This window comes from Notothenia rossii (assembly GCF_949606895.1).
Source record: "Notothenia rossii genome assembly, chromosome: 8".
Taxonomy (NCBI): Eukaryota; Metazoa; Chordata; class Actinopteri; order Perciformes; family Nototheniidae; genus Notothenia; species Notothenia rossii.
Genome location: NC_136906.1, coordinates 41486407 through 41503728, shown reverse-complemented (window position 1 = coordinate 41503728; position 17322 = coordinate 41486407). Strand labels below are relative to the sequence as shown.

At 39.8% G+C, this 17322-nt stretch overlaps 1 protein-coding gene across 2 annotated transcripts; it reads left to right on the top strand.

The window, feature by feature from the left end:
- Positions 1–96: 96 nt before the first annotated feature.
- LOC307017174 (general transcription factor II-I repeat domain-containing protein 2-like) lies at positions 97–17096 on the top strand. 2 transcript variants are annotated; one of them, XM_079646717.1, is made up of 4 exons: positions 97–1178; positions 14668–15163; positions 15775–15839; positions 16127–17096. In XM_079646717.1, exons 1-4 carry the CDS (start codon positions 342–344, stop codon positions 16196–16198), a joined length of 1470 nt encoding a protein of 489 aa, XP_079502843.1. In that variant the 5' UTR covers positions 97–341; the 3' UTR covers positions 16199–17096. The 2 variants fall into 2 exon arrangements, with proteins under 2 accessions (XP_079502843.1, XP_079502844.1); XM_079646718.1 differs by lacking the exons at positions 14668–15163; positions 15775–15839; positions 16127–17096 and adding an exon at positions 1277–3300.
- The last annotated feature ends 226 nt before the right edge of the window (positions 17097–17322 follow it).

Sequence of the window (17322 nt, the reverse complement as noted above, 5' to 3'; positions counted from 1 at the left end):
CGTTTTTTTTCATATGGAATGCAGTTGTAGGTCAACCAATCACAGAGCTTGAGGACTGATCACAGGGTTTGTCCATAGACTGTATATATCAGGGATGGGCAACTGGCGGCCCGCGGGCCGCATGTGGCCACCGCCCTCACTTTGTGCGGCCCGCGAGTCAATTTACAAAAATATATTGGTTTCACAGTTGTAAACAAGCAAATCATTTGAACCAGACCCCACTTGTAATTAATAATATTCACCGCTAGAGGGCGCTCCCCACAAATTCATGAGGCCTGCAGCCAAGTGTATATTGTCTTCTGTTTACCTCGCGGCTTTCCTCCGTTAGCGGGAAAAGAAACATGAGCGCCCAAAAAAGAAAACTGAACCTAGAAAACCGTCTCTTTCAGCCAAAATGGGAAATAGATTATCTGTTTACAGAATTCAAAGTCAAACCTATGTGTTTGGTGTGTCTTGAAACTAAATCGGCAATGAAGGACTACAATTTAAGTCGCCACTACAACAGCACCCATAAAGACAAATATGAAAAGCACACAGGAGCTGCCAGAGTCGCCATCGTTGCTGACCTAAAAGGGAAAATATGCCAGCAGCAGACCTTTTTTACCAGAGCCACGACTACACAGCAATCGTCTCTCACGGCGTCTTATGCCGTTTCCCTTGAGCTTGCTAAAGCTAAGAAGCCCCTGTCTGACGGCGAAATGGTGAAGAGTTGTGCAGTCCAGATAGCTAAAGCATTCGGAGATGACAACATGGCTAAAAACTTTGAAACCGTCTCTTTGTCCCGTCGGACAGTGACACGAAGACTATTTGATATACAAAATCATGTCGAACAAAAGGTAAAACAAGTCATGCATGACTGTGCATACTTTTCCTTAGCGTTGGATGAGAGCACTGATGTGACTGATGTGAGCCAGCTTCTCATCTACACACGGGCCATTAACAGTTCATTTGAAGTGCACGAGGAGTTATTGAAACTGGCTTCTTTGCATGGCACTACCAAAGGACAAGATATTTTCACCGCTGTTGAAAATGTTGTAAGTGCGCACAGAGGATTTCACAAGCTCTCAGCTGTTGTTACCGATGGTGCGCCAGCAATGCAAGGAAAGCGCACTGGATTCGCCGGCCTCCTCCGCCAGAGTGGCGTTGACTGTCCAATACTGCACTGCATCATACATCAGGTGGGTAACATTATTGTTAGCTATTCTAATGGTTTTGAATGTGGGCATTCTTTGTAAAAAAAAATCAGGCTAAATCAAATTTCGTTTTGATATTGCAGGAGGCTCTGTGTGCCAAATCAATGAATTTTAGCCATGTCATGGATTTAGTTACCAAGACTACTAATCTCATTCGAGGAGGGAACCGGTCTCTCAATCACAGGAAGTTTATAGCCTTTTTGGATGAAGTGAACGCCACGTACGGTGATTTACAGATGCACACAGAGATAAGGTGGATGAGCCGTGGAAAATGCTTGGAGAGATTTTTTCGCTACGAGCAGAAATCCCTGTGTTCTTGGAGGACACCATCCAATGTGATACAAGTGCGTACTGCGCAAAACTCAGGAATACAGATTTTCTTCTCGACATGGCTTTCCTTGCGGACATTACCTCGCATCTTAATCACCTGAATATGCGGTTACAGGGAAGATGCCAAACCGTGTCGGATCTATATGCGCACATGAACGCATTTGTCACTAAACTGACTCTGTTTAAAGACGGATTTTCAGCCGACCGTCCTAATCTGGCGCACTTCCCGTCATGTGAAGAGATGCGCAAAGATGCCCCCGAATGTGAGAAAACATTACCCAAGTACAGAGCCGACATAGAAACACTGCAGCAGCAGTTTAAGAAGTGCTTTCAAGATTTCTACACCATGCAGCCACGCATCGAGTTATTCACTAACCCCCTCTCGGCTGCAATCATCGAGTAGCCCCCTGAGTTGCAGCTTGAAATGTGCGAACTACAGTCAGCCCCCTTTCTAGCAAAGCGCCAGGAGAGGGGAATTTCCTTTTGGAGACTGCTACCCGAGTCCCGCTTTCCACTCCTCAGGGATTTTGCGCTCTCAATGGCCAGCATGTTTGGCAGCACTTACATCTGCGAGAGCAACTTCTCTATGATGAAGCACATCAAGTCAAGGGAGAGAAACAGACTGACAGATGAGACACTGTTCCATCTCATGCAAATCGGATGTACAAATGTTGATATTGACATTCAGTCTATTGTGCAGCAGCAGGAGAGGCCACAAGTATCTCATTAAGATGTATAGCTTACTGATCCAGCTGTGGGTGAAGTTCAGAAAAATGCATATGTTCTTGGTTTTATGTATGGAATGTGAGGGAAGCATAGAAACACAATACAAAGATGAATATTCGTTGTTAAACTCAGTGTTGGTGTTTGGTACAATAAACATTTATTGCCTATATCAGTGATGCAAATTAGTCGCTTTTCGGCGCCTCCCGCTTTTTTACCGCTGATTTGGGTGACTTGTGTAATTCATGGAGAACCGAAGAGTTTTCGTTTTTGGGGGGGTCCGTCAGTCCGTCCGTCAGTGACTCACTTCAAAAAAGAAGAAGAAATCTAGATCGCAAAATAATTAAACAAGCGAGTGCCTGTTTTTCCTGGCCAAGGACAGGTTCATTGAACACAACACGAGCGTAACGTGTCTTCACCATAAGTCTTCACGTGGTTATGTCTCGTCTGAAAGGAGTAACGGAGAGCATCGGAACGCCGCTCCAGCTCTTCAAATATTGCAGTACCCATAAGGAGCCGTACACATGCCGCAGTGTTTGCTAGTCTGTGTCTTTAGTTGTAAGCACAGTGGCGATCTGTTGTTATTAGCATCTGGTTAGCTAGCTATGCTAACGAATTTAAAGAGCTTTTCTACAACCAGGTGGAAGAGAGCTCTCTCCTGAGAGGCTCAAATAACCTCAGCTCAGTGAGGTTAAGGCACACCTTGATTTGATCATTATAGTTATTAATGAGACATTAGAGACCAAATGAAAAACAGGTATAAAATACTATATGACAGTAACAAAAAAAAGTTGTTAAAAATAACAAGAATAGAGTTTGAAAGCGGAGTGATTTGTAAAATATCTCAAAAGAAAAATCTGTCATTGTCAGATGGTATATTACGCTGTTTTTTTTCTGCTTCGAATAGTTCTCTCTTTTTTCACCATACCTGTGTTTGCATCACTGCTATATATATTTAGTTATTTTCATTAAATTAGTAGCTAAAGTTGGCTATTTAAATGTTGTGGATATAGTATCCTGCCGATGGAAGTGAATGGTCACGAAGTGGCCCTCTGGTAGTGAGGACATTTCTTTTTGGCCCTCACTATCCTCAAAGTTGCCCATCCCTGGTATATATAAAGGGTTTGTCAAGCTAAGCACATGGTGTAGTCCCAAACGATAGCCGAGGATTCTGGGTAGTGTAGTGTCTTCTGCCATCCAAAAACTCTGAAAAAAAATGTGTTACTCCGAATCAAAGGGGAAAAATAAAAAATTATTGTACAGAATTCAAACCAATCAATGTTGTGTAATTAACAAGGATAATTTTTTTTTTTTGAGTTGACTAATAGTGAAGATATCACTGTAAAATCAATCGACAGTAAGGAGAATACTTACTTCGGGGTGTAAAATTCTCCGTTATCCAATGGGAATGGACGCTCGTAATACAATAAAGGGGACATGATCATTATCTTTTAAATAACGTTAACTAAAGGGAACAATCTATCTAACACATTTTATAAAAATCACAGTTGTATTACACACAATGCACTCTTTTTTGAGAACAAACATTTGTAACTAATGTAATTTTTACTAGGGCCGGGACTCGATTAAAAAAATTAATCTAATTAATTAGAGGTTTCGTAAATGAATTAATCGAAATTAATCGCATTTTTAATCACATATAAATATTTGACCTGAGAACAGTGAGAAGATGTCAATAAAGTGTGCCGTCACACAGAGGTAATTTTAATTGCTTACCGAGGTCCAATGATCCCCAGTCAGGGCAACACATTCGGCTTTCTCCAATAAATTCCCTTTATCTTCCTTTTCATTGTCATAAAGCTGCTGGATTCTTTTTGTCACTGTCTTTCTGCATGGCAGCTCATATGTTGTGTCAGACGATGCAATCTGTAGTAGCTTTTGCAGCCCCTTATCTTCTACCCAGTGGCGGCCGGTCCATAGGGGCGCTAGGGGCGCCGCCCCCCCTCTTCTCACATGTTTGAGTGTCATTAAAAATTAAAAATTCATAAAAATATATATTTCCAAAAAAAAAATATTTTTTATTTTTATTTTTAAAGAACAAGGTAAATATTATATAGTTGGTATCAGTAAAATGTATAATCTACAATAAAATCTTGTTTAAAATTGTTTTACGATGTCTAAAGTTACTGATAAGTCACATGTTTCCTGCCTGGCCGCAGCGTGTATCATTACCCTCTCTCATCCGGGCGGTAGAAAAGAGCCCTCAGCCAGAGCAGCTGCAACCAACAAGCTGACTGTTGCTATCTGTAAACTATGCCGCCGAAAAATAATTTCAGCTAATCAGCGTCGTCAGATCTGATGCTCAAAGGGCGCCCTTTCAGCGCCCTGGCCTGTGTGTCTGTTTAGACTCGTATCCAAGGTGACGCTACAGTAGGGGATGGCTGCGTCTGCAGTTGTAGACTCCGGTGCTAGTGGATCGCCGTAGCTGTAGATTAGGGTGACCAAACGTCCTCTTTTGCCCGGACATGTCCTCTTTTCACGCCCTGTCCGGGTCGTCCGGGGGGGGTTTATAAATTCATGAAAATGTCCGGGTTTCGCGGACCGTTTGCATGTACTTAAATTGACTGGCGAATTGCAGAATACTACGGTACTCTGTTGCGTGTGTGACGTAATCCCTGAGTCTGAAGCTTTGTGGGCGGCTCTACAACTACGCTGACACACAAACAGAGGAAGGGGACAGAGCGGACCGCCGCTCACATTCACAATGCCAAAGCGCAAATGTACTTTTACAGATGAATTGCAGAAGAAATTCCAAATGTACCGGCCCGGTCGGAACAAATGGGAGGCGGAGTGCACCGTGTGCAAAGCTTGCACATACGTGTGTGTGTCCAATAAAGGTGCAGGCGATCTTAAAGCGCACATTGACACAGACAAACATAGGAAAGCTGTGCAAGGTGAGAGTTTGTCGGCAAAGTTGACAGACTTCTTTGTTAGACCAGGCAAAACAGAGGATGCTGTAAATGCAGCGGAGGGTGCGTTTGCATTTCACACTGTGAAACATCACAACAGCTACAGATCTATGGATTGCACAAGTGCCTTGCTAAAAAAAGCATTTCCAGACTCTGACACTGCCAAAAAATTCAGTAGTGCGCGCACTAAAACCGAAGCCATTGTCAATGATGTTATAGCGCCCCACTCGTTTGATGTCGCACATGAAGCACTCAAAGAAATCCAGTACTGTGGTGTTTCTACAGACGGGAGTAACCACGGAGCAGTGAAAATATTCCCAATCATAATCCAGTACTTTGACTGGAAGAGGGGTGGCATGCAAACAAAATTAATCGAGTTAAAAGACACACCAAATGAGACAGCAGAAACCATTGCACAATATCTCATTGAAACATTGGCAAAAAACAATTTGTCTGAAAAATGCATTGCATTTACTGGCGACAATTGCAACACAAACTTTGGAGGAATCCTACGTGATGAAGGGGGAAAGAATGTGTTTGCAAATTTGAAGAGGTTGCTGCTGAAGAACACTCTGATCGGTGTGGGTTGCCCAGCACACATATTGAATAATTGTGTTCATCATGGGGCAGACACAATAGATATTGACCTTGAGAATATCATGTTCAAAATCTACCAGTTCTTCCACATTTACACTGTGCGCACTGAGAGCCTGAAGGAGTACTGTGATTTTGTTGACATTGAATACAGAAGGATGCTTTCTCACAGCAAGACAAGGTGGCTATCATTGTTCCTAGCATTGAGAGGATGATACAGATGTTTCCAGCCTTAAAGACATTCTTTCTGTCTCAGCAAAAACCACCCACAGTGATCAAGAAGTTTTTTGTAAACGAATTCAGTGAGATCTACCTCTGGCACATGCACTCACTCATGTCTGCGTTCCACACCCACATTCAAGACATGGAAAAGGAGAAGAACTCCACTATGGAGGTAAAGAAAACAATGAACAGCATCCACACCATTCTTCTTGAACGCAAGAGCAACAACTGCATGTCCCTTAAAGTTAAGGGACTACTGGCACAAAAGCGTAGTGATGGACTTGGTAAGGAATATGACCAGTTCTGTGCTGATGTGCAAGGCCTGTACAGTACATGTCAGGAGTATCTGGAGAAGTGGATGACTCCCATGGAAGAGTTCTCCACATTCACGTGGATGGATCTGAGTGAGCCACCAGAGTGGAATGATGTGGAGGCCTGCATCAAGTTCCTAGGAGAGAAGGGGGTGGTAATTGATTATGTCAAGTGTTTTGACCAGGTCACCAATCTGAAGAGATTCACAGAAAGGTGCAACCGTGATGAGGAGTTCAGTGGCCTGCAGGTGCACCAGAAGTGGACCAAATATTTTGAGAAGGCCAAAAGCATTGCATGTTACTCAGAACTACTGAAGATTGCACAGTTTGTCTTTGCACTTTCCTCTCACAATGCAAATGTTGAGAGGGTTTTCTCACTGATGCAGAGCCAGTAGACCAAGGAGAGGAACCAGCTGTCTGTTGAGTCACTGAAGGGGATTCTATTCGTGCAATACAATTTGAAAGAAATGTCTTGCAAAGACTTTCATGCTTATTTGTTGAGCAACCGAAACCTGCTGGGAAAGATCAGCTCCACAGCTAAATATCGATGGGCAGACAAGGAGGATGAAGAAGAAAAGCAGGATGAAGAAGATTGAAGTATGCAGCTATGCAGAGAGAGAAAGCTATATAGCTGTGGGAGAGAAACTTTAAACTTTTAATTTTAAATTGGGACCCTAGAAAACAGTTTGAAGCTAGAAATATGTGAAAAGTTGTCGTTTCACTGTGGTTGTTTACAATGACAGGGCCTGGAATTGTGTTTACAAACATTTAAAGTAGGCTTATATTTGGTTCATGGTGCCTCAAAATGTGTTTGGTTTGATTTAGGTAATCAAATGTTATGTTAGGTTATGTTCACCAATGGAAATTATGCAAATGTGAAATCCAAAACTGCATAGTGCACTTTTAAAATAATTACATTAGTATCTTTGGGAGGTTACTGTGTTATTGTTTACATTGACAAGATACAAAGAGATTATTTGTTAAAGCTGGATTTTCTATTTTCTACTATTTGATATATTTTGTTATTTATTTTTCTCCAGTAAGACTTGAAAAGAGAGCAATTATTTTGTTACAGATTGATGTTTAAGTTATTCTTGTGCATTTGAGATTTGTCAGAGATAATTCTAGGTATAATAAAGCATGTTGATTGTTGAGTAACCTTGGTTTGGTGTGTCTTTGGTTATAGAGAGATATTATTGTGTTATATACAGTAAAATAATATAAATAATAATTGTATATCCATACAGAGGAGGCATACTTTAAAACAATAAGGCATCTTTGAGTAAACGTTGAGTATCATTAAGTATCTCGAGGCTGGGGGCAGCATGTCCTCTTTTTTGGAAATCAAAATATGGTCACCCTACTGTAGATTAACATTTGCATGCTTATTGTAGTTGTAAGGGCAAGGCCTGTGGCACCATGGAGCATATGTGTGGGCTGACCTGTATTTTACAGGAAAGGAGTGATCAGAGGGTTGTCGATTCTTGTTCAGTTTTCATCTTCCTCACCCTCTCAGACTTTGAGTTGCGCGCGCTGCTAAAGAGACGCGCTACCATGGAAACCAAACAATGGTGTACCTGTATTAAAGTCTGAGTGGAAACAGTCATGAGTAAATCTGATTTTGTCAGAAATCGGGAGGGAAAATCGGGAGGGTTGGCAAGTATGACACACACACACACACACACACACACACACACACACACACACACACACACACACACACACACACACACACACACACACACACACACACACACACACACACACACACACACACACACACAATGTTCGTATTTAGTCTCCTGATTTTAAATGCCCTAGTATGGTTTTGTCACCATTTCCATAGCCCCACCAAAAATATTTTCCACCAGCCGCCACTGCTTCTACCACTCCAAGTGGTCTACAGTCGAGTGCAATCCAGTGAGCTGGTTAATTTTTCAGACGTGGACTTAGTTATCCTTGCCCTGAAACCAGTCATCTGGTTGAGTGTGGGTTGGGTGTGGGTCATACTTGTCAACCCTCCCGATTTTCGCGGGAGTCTCCGGATTTCATTGCCCTCTCCCGGTTTCCTCCCGGGGTCATATTTCTCCCACATTTCTCCCGATTTCTGACAAAATCAGATTTACACACGACTGTTTCCACTCGGACTTTAATACAGCTACACCATTGTTTGGTTTCCATGGTAACACGTCTCTTTAGTAGCGCGCGCAACTCAAAGTCTGAGAGGATGAGGCAGATATTCACAGAAAACAGAACGAGAATCGACAACTACTCTACTCTCTGCTCACTCCTTTCCTGTAAAATGCAGGTCCAGTCCACACATATGCTCCATCAAGGACGGTGCTACAGGCCGAAAGGCAGTGCACTTACAATTACAATAAGCATGTTAATGTTAATCTAACAGCTCCGGCGATCCACTAGCACCCCACCCCCCAATTTTGCATTTTGAAATGCTCCCGATTTCTGAGGGCAAGTATGGTGTGGGTCCTTGTACTCGGAGTCGGGCTAACATCCACGCTAGCTTCTACGCTAGCTTCTACGCTAGCTGATATATGTTTTGCATTGAGGTGATACTTGAGGCTTGATGTGCTGCGGTGATATGCGAATTCCTTTTTGCATAATTTACAAACAACCGTGCTCTTATTGACGCTTCCATCCGTCCGTTTTTTAAAACAAAATGTCCCATCCACGTGGCCAACCAAAGCGGTCTCATCAGCTTCTTCGTTTATGTTTGACTATTGTTCACTGTGGTTTGTTGTTGTCTGAAGTCATGAACGTTAGTTGATGCTCCAGTGTAATCGGTACCCCTGAAACTCATCCAGTGAGAAACGTTCCGCGGTGCAAAAATAAGTGCGATTAAAATGCGTTAATTTTTTTAACGCGTTAATTTTTGTGTAATTAATTAATCTTAATTAACGCGTTAAAGTCCCGGCCCTAATATATTTATATATATATATATATATATATATATATATATATATATTACCTCTGCCAATCGCATAACCCTGGTACATGTCAAATAGTCATTATAATATTTTCGAATGTATCAACAACAAAAACTAAAAAGTACTAGTATGGTATATCCAGGTATCATGGCCTATTTTCTTTAAGTATTTGCGGTCGGGCATCTTGGATATGTCTGGACATATCGAACTGCTTGAATCTTGGAACTGATGACTGACAGTGGCCAAAATGTTTTGTTTTTATGTTCTGGTGGTCACAAGTGTTTTCTAACAACATATAACATTGGGGTCTGATCATTACGTTTGCTCTGACCTAGCTTTTATTTATGGGGTGTTTTTATATTCACACCATACCTTTCAGTATTTAGCCAACGTTGCATATTTAAGTTAAAAGCTTGAAAGCAATAGCTTTAAATGAGGTTGAGTTAATGATAGAGGCTAACTCTTATGGAGATTGGTGATTTAAGTTACATTTGACTCTAATAATAGTATGGTATATCAGAATATTATAAAAATATAAATAAAAGGTCACACAAACTAGTCTTTTAGAGTCACTGTATAGTGTGTGTTGTTTCTTTTTGTGTGTTTGCATGTGTTTGGAGTGTGTGTGTGGGGGGACAATGGGAGACACTGTTATCTCAAAAAGATTGTGAGTAAAGAAACTGTGACATGTAAAGAAAGGATTTTCACAAAAACTGTGATGTTACATCCCTCAGAGATGTCTATTCTTCTTCTTTTTTAAAACCCATACTGTGAGAAAGGAACTAGATTATCTGAAAGATTACTTGTTTTTGTTTAAAGCAACAGTGTGGGGATACCTACCAGAGACAGAGTCACAGGAACTGAACATAAAACAGGCAAGGGATATAAAAGAAGGGGGAGGGTCTGGAGGGGAAGGTGTTTTGACTCTGGACCCTAGGGTGGGAGAAAGGCAGAGGTAGAGGTTTTATTTGATAGATCTGACTTGATTGTTGTGTTGGTTGAAGGAAGAGACACGGGCGAGGAAGAAGCAGAAAAATAACTTGTTTGTAAAAAGGACAGCACGTCTTTTTTCTCAAATGTATGTCAGTTTCAAGAAAGATGAGTGGTTTTATGCATGAAGTGCAAAATATCCTGGAACCCTTCAAAAAAGAAAAGCAGGAACAGGTAAAGTATGTTGAAATATTTGAAAAACAGCGAGTTGTATGTTGTAATAGTTGTATGTTGATAAAAAATCTCTGTAGTTTTTCAAAATATAATGAACAAAGTCATGGAGGGAAAAAAATAGCACAGTAGGTGGAAAATATGAAAACAGCACGTTGAAAAAAGTAACGTTATGTTAGAATAACATGAAATAATTCACAGTAAAGCATCTAAAAACCATTTAAGAAATTCAGGTTATTAAAGTGATCAAAACTGTATTGTTAAATCAGTGTTAAAATCACAAACTTTCCATTTAGAGTTTGATTCTTTAAGAAACTCAATTAATTACAAAATAATTCTTATTTTACCAAGTTGTAAAGTTTTGCATCAAATCTGTTCATAGTCTTAGTATAGTATTTCATATATATATATATATATATAATTTAAAAAGAGTCACAGTGTAGAATGTCCGTACATTTATTTTAAAAGTACTAGTATAGTATGTCAAAAAGTATCTTTAAAAAAAAAAAAAAGTCCAAGTATAGTATGTAGTTAAGAATTGTATTATTTAGTTTGTCTGCAATGTCAGTATAGGATTTAAAAAATAAATAAAGCAAGTCATAGTATAGTTTGTCTAAAAGATCTTGAAAAAAAGTCATGACATTGTGTGTTGACATGGTTTTGAATAAACACATCACGTCAAATTGTATCAAGTGCATCAGACAACTCCAATTACTCCATTTGAACCATATTATAAATAAGAAAATAATGGTCATAGTATATAGCAGGGTTATTTAATACTGCATTTAGAAATCACACATTTGTTACAAATTAATTGACAATCTACCAGTTGTAAAATGTTCCTACATAAAAGTGTATCAAAAAAAGTATCTTGGTAGCAGAAAAATAACTAAGATATGTAAGGTTATCATAAAAAAACCTACATGGTTTAACTGAACAAGTGTTAAAATAAAAAAACAGCCATTAAAAGAAACCCAATTCCTTACAATGTACTTCATATTCTACCAGTTGTTAAGTGTTGCATTGATGTTAACATTTCCACTGAAATATCATTAAAATCAAAGTGCCTTTTAAAGAAAATCTATTCAGACAAACTTTTAAAGAAAATCTATTCAGACAAAGTATTTTTATTTCCTAGGTGTTGCATACATAAAAGTGTATCTAAAAGTATCTTGGTGAGAGAAAAAAGCCAACATCTGCCTAGTGTTAGTAAAGTGTTAAAATCACAAACTTGCCTTTTAGTCACAGTCTTTAAGAAAATAAATGAGTTACAAAGTGATTGACATTCTACCAGTTGTAAGGTTTTACAAACTGTATCTAAAAGTATCTTCAAATGATTCCGTACAACAAAAAACTCCTACTTAAAATATCTACTTAAATGTCATATGATCTGATATTACCGTAAAATAGTCGCTATGTCATATTATTATTAAAGAACACTATCTTATAGCTGGCCATCATATAGCAGGCTATACTATTTGGTTGATTATTGACCGATCATGACCTAGTAAGATATTGACCGGGTTCACATACATTGTTTAACTGGATTGTCTTACTTAAATCAAAAACTGTCAATAAGAGTCGCTTTCTTAAATAATACCTATTTTGATAAAGTATTTCATTTTTCTAGTTTGAACTTTTTGCATACATAAACGTATATCTTACATTTCCTTTGTGAGAGAATTACGCACACATCTGTCATCTCAAAACATTCTATTGCAGCATTTTATCTGTTTTATGTATATATATATGTTGCACTGTTGGAGGAGCCTGTGACCTACGTTTTTCATTGACATATCTACACTGTAGCTAATGGGCATATTACAATAAAGCCTTGAAACTTGAAATTATCAAAACTGCATTGTCTCACTTAAACAGCCGTAAAAATCACAAACTGCCTTTAAAGAAACTGAATTCCTTACAAAGCACTTCATATTCTACCAGTTGTAAAGTGTTGCACACTTCAAAGTGTATCTAAAAGTATCTTAGTAACACAATCAAAAGCAAAAAAAAAGCATTATTGTTAACAAAGCATCAAATGGCTGACTCCTGAGATCCTTAATGTCCGCCTAACATGAACCAGTAAATACAACTCTCTTTGTCAGATCTTCAAGCTTCAAAGGGCGGCCTCATGAGCTCCGTAATGTCCCCCTAACATGGGATTTAGACTATTTACATCATCCAAGGAAACACACCTGTAAATACACCTCTCTTTCCCCGCTCCAAGTGCCTCAAAGGGCGGCCTCATGAGCTCCGTAAAGTCCCCTAAAAATGGCACTTAGTCTATTTACATCATCCAGGGAAACATACCAGTAAATACACCTCTCTTTATCCGCTCCAAGAGCCTTGAAGGGCGGACTTAAGAGAGAGAGAGAGAGAGAGAGAGATAGAGAGAGAGTGGGAGAGGGAGGGGTGGAGCAGGGGTGGAGGAAGGACAAAATAAAGGGGGAGATAGGATTTTTATATTTTGGATTTTTTTTAAATAAACTAGCCAAGATGATCCTTTTAATCCCCTCTTAACACTCCAGGGCTCATATTACCGTAAAAAGAGTTGTTATGTTGTATTATTATTATTATTAAAGAACACTATCTTATAGCAGGCCCTCTTCTAGGCTAGGCCTATATATATAGATATATATCTATATATATCTATATATATCTATATATATATATAGATATATATATTTAGCCATCTTATAGTAGCCTATACTATTTGGTTCACCTAGCTAAGATATTAACAGGATTCACATTAAAGGGGCTGATCAAAGTCTTACATGTGGTGCCATATCCTTATCGGGGGTATATCTGGTTTATCATTGACCGATCATGATATTGCTGTATTAAGATTCACATCAAAAGGGCTTATCTGCCGCTATGGGGGCAATGTTCACAAAAACAAGTCAGGGCTATCTGGTTTATCATTGACCAATCATGACATTGCTATATTAAGATTCACATCAAAGGGCTTATCTGCCGCTGTCGGGGGCAATGTTCACAATAACAAGTCATAAAAGATAAGGGGGTCAAAGGTCTGAACAGATAAGAGGATCAAAGTCTGATTTCAGATTGACAGGTGGCGTGACTTCCGGTGTTTGGGGGCGGGACTTCCTGTTTGGGAGGCGGGACTTCCGGTTTATAGGGGCGGGACATTCCTTATCAGTCATTAATTAAAATCGAACAGAAGTGGTTGTCTTATAACTACTTACATTAACAAAAAAGTGCTTTACATATTTGGTTCTCTCTACTAGTACTGCACATCCCATCATGCTGTTTATTTTTTACCTTTTCGACCTTAAAAAACTCTCCAGAGTACAATTCTATAACACCTCACAGTTAAACATTTAAGGATGCATTGCCCATGATTAACAATGTGCAGATAACAACTACCATAGTGCAATGCCCATACAGCTGCCAGCCTGATGTGCTTAACACTCATAGGCCAACTCACCAGTGAGCAGAAAGCAGTGGTTTCTATATGAACAATAAAGAATACAAATAACCTTTCACAAACAGCTCTATCATAACTGCTTACAGTAAGGAAGACATTTAAACTATTATTGGCCGTCGCAGGCTGCTGTAAACTAAACACCACTCTCTCTGACAAAACACCTCACTGAGTGATTTAACTCATATGTAACTTTCAGCTTTCTCTTTTCAGCCGCAGCCATGCCGCCTCTTTATGTGCGTCGCAAAATTCCTCGTACTACTAAAGCGGCACGGCATCGTTTACAATTTGCGACCGATTTTTCAAGTTGACCGTCTTTCTTGAAAAATCCGAAGTGTTGCCAAACGTTTGATTTGTAGGTATTTTTCGGTACGCTGTGTTTCTCTTTCTCTTCGACTTCCATGTGTGTTGATAACTGAGACTCTCGGCCTCCATAGTGCGAAGCAAAAATCAAAGATCGTCTCTGCTGAGTGCTGACAGGATGAGGGGATATTATATGAATGAATCTGTTTTTTACCGATGCAAAGACGCTACAATCGATGCATCGCGAGTTCAACCCAAACTGTAGCCGATTTGCAGTCTTTCAACCGGTGCACTCGCATCTTGAACGTTTATGCCGGTGCACCGATGCGAATCGGTGAATCTTAACATCCCTAATGGGGAGGCATGAATGAAATGGTTGTATAAACAGATGTGGATATGTATAAATATATATGAACAGATAACTAACCAATGCAACATTTTGGTATTATACATAATAAATAAATAAATATGTTGGCTTTTAAACAGATTTGTACTGCAAACCCTTTGTAGGTTGGACAACACTCAACCCAGATCAAGAAGAGACCCCTGACACACCAACACCACCCCAAGACCCACCCAACCCATTCGATAGTTATATCTTACATTTGGTGCCATGTGATCAGCAACCAGGGGAAACAGCAGACCCACCACCACACCAGGCTACCATCACCCACCCACCACCACACCAGGCTCCCATCACCCACCCACCATCACACCAGGCTCCCATCACCCACCCACCACCACACCAGGCTCCCATCACCCACCCACCACCACACCAGGCTCCCATCACCCACCCACCATCACACCAGGCTCCCATCACCCACCCACCATCATACCAGGCTCCCATCACCCACCCACCACCACACCAGGCTCCCATTACACCAGGCTCCCATCATCCACCCACCACCACACCAGGCTCCCATCACCCACCCACCATCACACCAGGAACCATCACACCAAATCCTACCAAAGCGGCAGCAACGTAAAAGAACCATCAAAATGAAAGGTATGTTTAGCTTGTATTCTACTCATTTAGATGCCACATAAGCATCAGTAAGTTAATGTTGCGATTTGTGTAGACGTTCCAAACATTGATTTATTAAAGGCCGGACTCATATTTGCCTTCAAATGTTATGCATAGATGCTATATTAATGTTTAGCACACATGCACATTCTGGAGTTAAAACAAAGACACAACAGAGTAACCTGTATGTATGTTGTCTGATAAGCTGAAGTCACATTCATTAAAACCTTTCTATACTTTATAATTGAATGGAAAGCTTGCACATCCTTGCTTAATGTAATATAGTGCTACAGAGCCCAAGTCCCAGTGTAATGAATAGAAGACTAAAACAAATCCACTCAGTAGCAAGCAATGTAAGATGTAATCAGTCCATTAGCAGACACAGCAACATCCCGAAGGAATGGCAGAGAAGCTAAGATTTTGAATAAAAGCATGTGTAGACTCTGAAACTTCTGTGATTTCTCAGTAGGAAACGCTACATGTGCTTATGTCACACAGTGGAAATGTTTGTGCATTCTGAGTTGAGCCCCATACAAAACGTACTTTACCTGTTCTGCAAATTTGTGCAAATAATGTATTCCATACAATTATAGATTGCTCTCACAACCAACTCGAGGTGTTCCCTGTCCGCGAAATACTAAGGACAAGGAACCGAAAGGTAGGATAATGATTACCTGGATGACAGTGTTTGCTGTTGGATAACTTTTCTGAATGTGTATAGCAATTACTTTATCTTACCTTGAAGGAATGCTGTTGTCCAATTAAAAATATTAAGCTATTTGTGTAAACATCCTGTAAATCCCTCGTCTGTCAGATGTCTTTTTTCATGACTATTTTTTTAAATATATGCAAACTATTTGAACAATACATATATTATAAGTACTTGTGAAAGTACAACGTTCAAATAACATACAGATGTACAATGTCTTTGTCTGCCTGCCACAGAGGGGGACGGAGCACCTTTACCAGTGGGAGCCCTGCACCATTTGGTATGTTAATTTGCTTTTGTACAATTAAATCTATGTGTGCTGTTAACATTTGTGGTAATTGTTGGCACGCCATTATCTTAGGTGGCATTCACTGAAATGTTAATCTTTACATACTTTGTTCACAAAACTGAGGCTGGCCATTTTCATCCACCACCACAGCAGTTGTAGGGGGAATGGGCTCCAGAAATCCATTGAACACAGCCTCTCTGTCATGGAAGATATTCCTCTTGTGGGCCTCCATGTCACAGGTTGCACAGAGGAACTCCATGTCCAGTGGAACACAGTCCAGGCACCTAATAGCCGCTTCTTCTGCACAGCATCTGTGGCACTTCTGAATGGCTATTCTATCAGCTGAGAGTTTTGCATTAAAAAGCATTGGCCTAGCAGTTTTCATTCTCACATCTGTGAGAAGCTGCCTTTGTGCCCAAGCAGAAACCGTTCCGTCTGTTGCCTCCAGAACCTGGACTGCAGTTAGGGTGTCTCTAAACTCTTGGAGATGTGTTTCTAAAAAATAAAACAGCTGTTAAGACACCCTAAAACTGGTATGATGGATATTAAGGTAGTATACTGAAACACTTTTGAGTTGGAAAAATATATGCGGACTAATAATAGCAACATGCTATGAATCATTATATGCATCCAAAGCAATATTAGCAAGTGATACTTATACCAAATATGCATTCACTTGTCATGAAACAGTCAACACTCAATACTTTATTATGATTAACTAGATGAGTATAAAAATGGAAAAATTGGGAAAAACTGTAGTGCCAGTCAACTGCTGTTATAATCAATATACTCACCAAGACTACCAAACTCTTGATGTTCTAGCTGAAGGCCTTCCTCATGCACAGGATCGTCTCTTCTGGCTTGTGAAGCTGCAGAGACAGTCATTTTTGCTTAACCCTTCAATCAATCTAAAATTACACCAATTAATTGTAATACTAAAATGCTCTGTAAGGACTGCAGGTAATGAAACTAAGAACATATTACCACAGCATCACAATGACAATTTACATTTGCCATACTTTTATCCAAACCGAGGTACACATGTTCAAAAATACAACACAAGCAAGGATAATCAGTCACAGGCTCTTACAATATCTTGATTTAATTTGAAAATGTTTTAAACATTGCAACAGATTTGTCAAG

Coding starts and splice junctions, on each gene's coding strand:
- LOC307017174 (XM_079646717.1), top strand. CDS start 342: ATGAGCGCCCAAAAAAGAAAACTGAACCTAGAAAACCGTCTCTTTCAG. Junction 15,164..15,774: donor AAGAACCATCAAAATGAAAG/GTATGTTTAGCT, acceptor ATACAATTATAG/ATTGCTCTCACAACCAACTC. Junction 15,840..16,126: donor TAAGGACAAGGAACCGAAAG/GTAGGATAATGA, acceptor TGCCTGCCACAG/AGGGGGACGGAGCACCTTTA.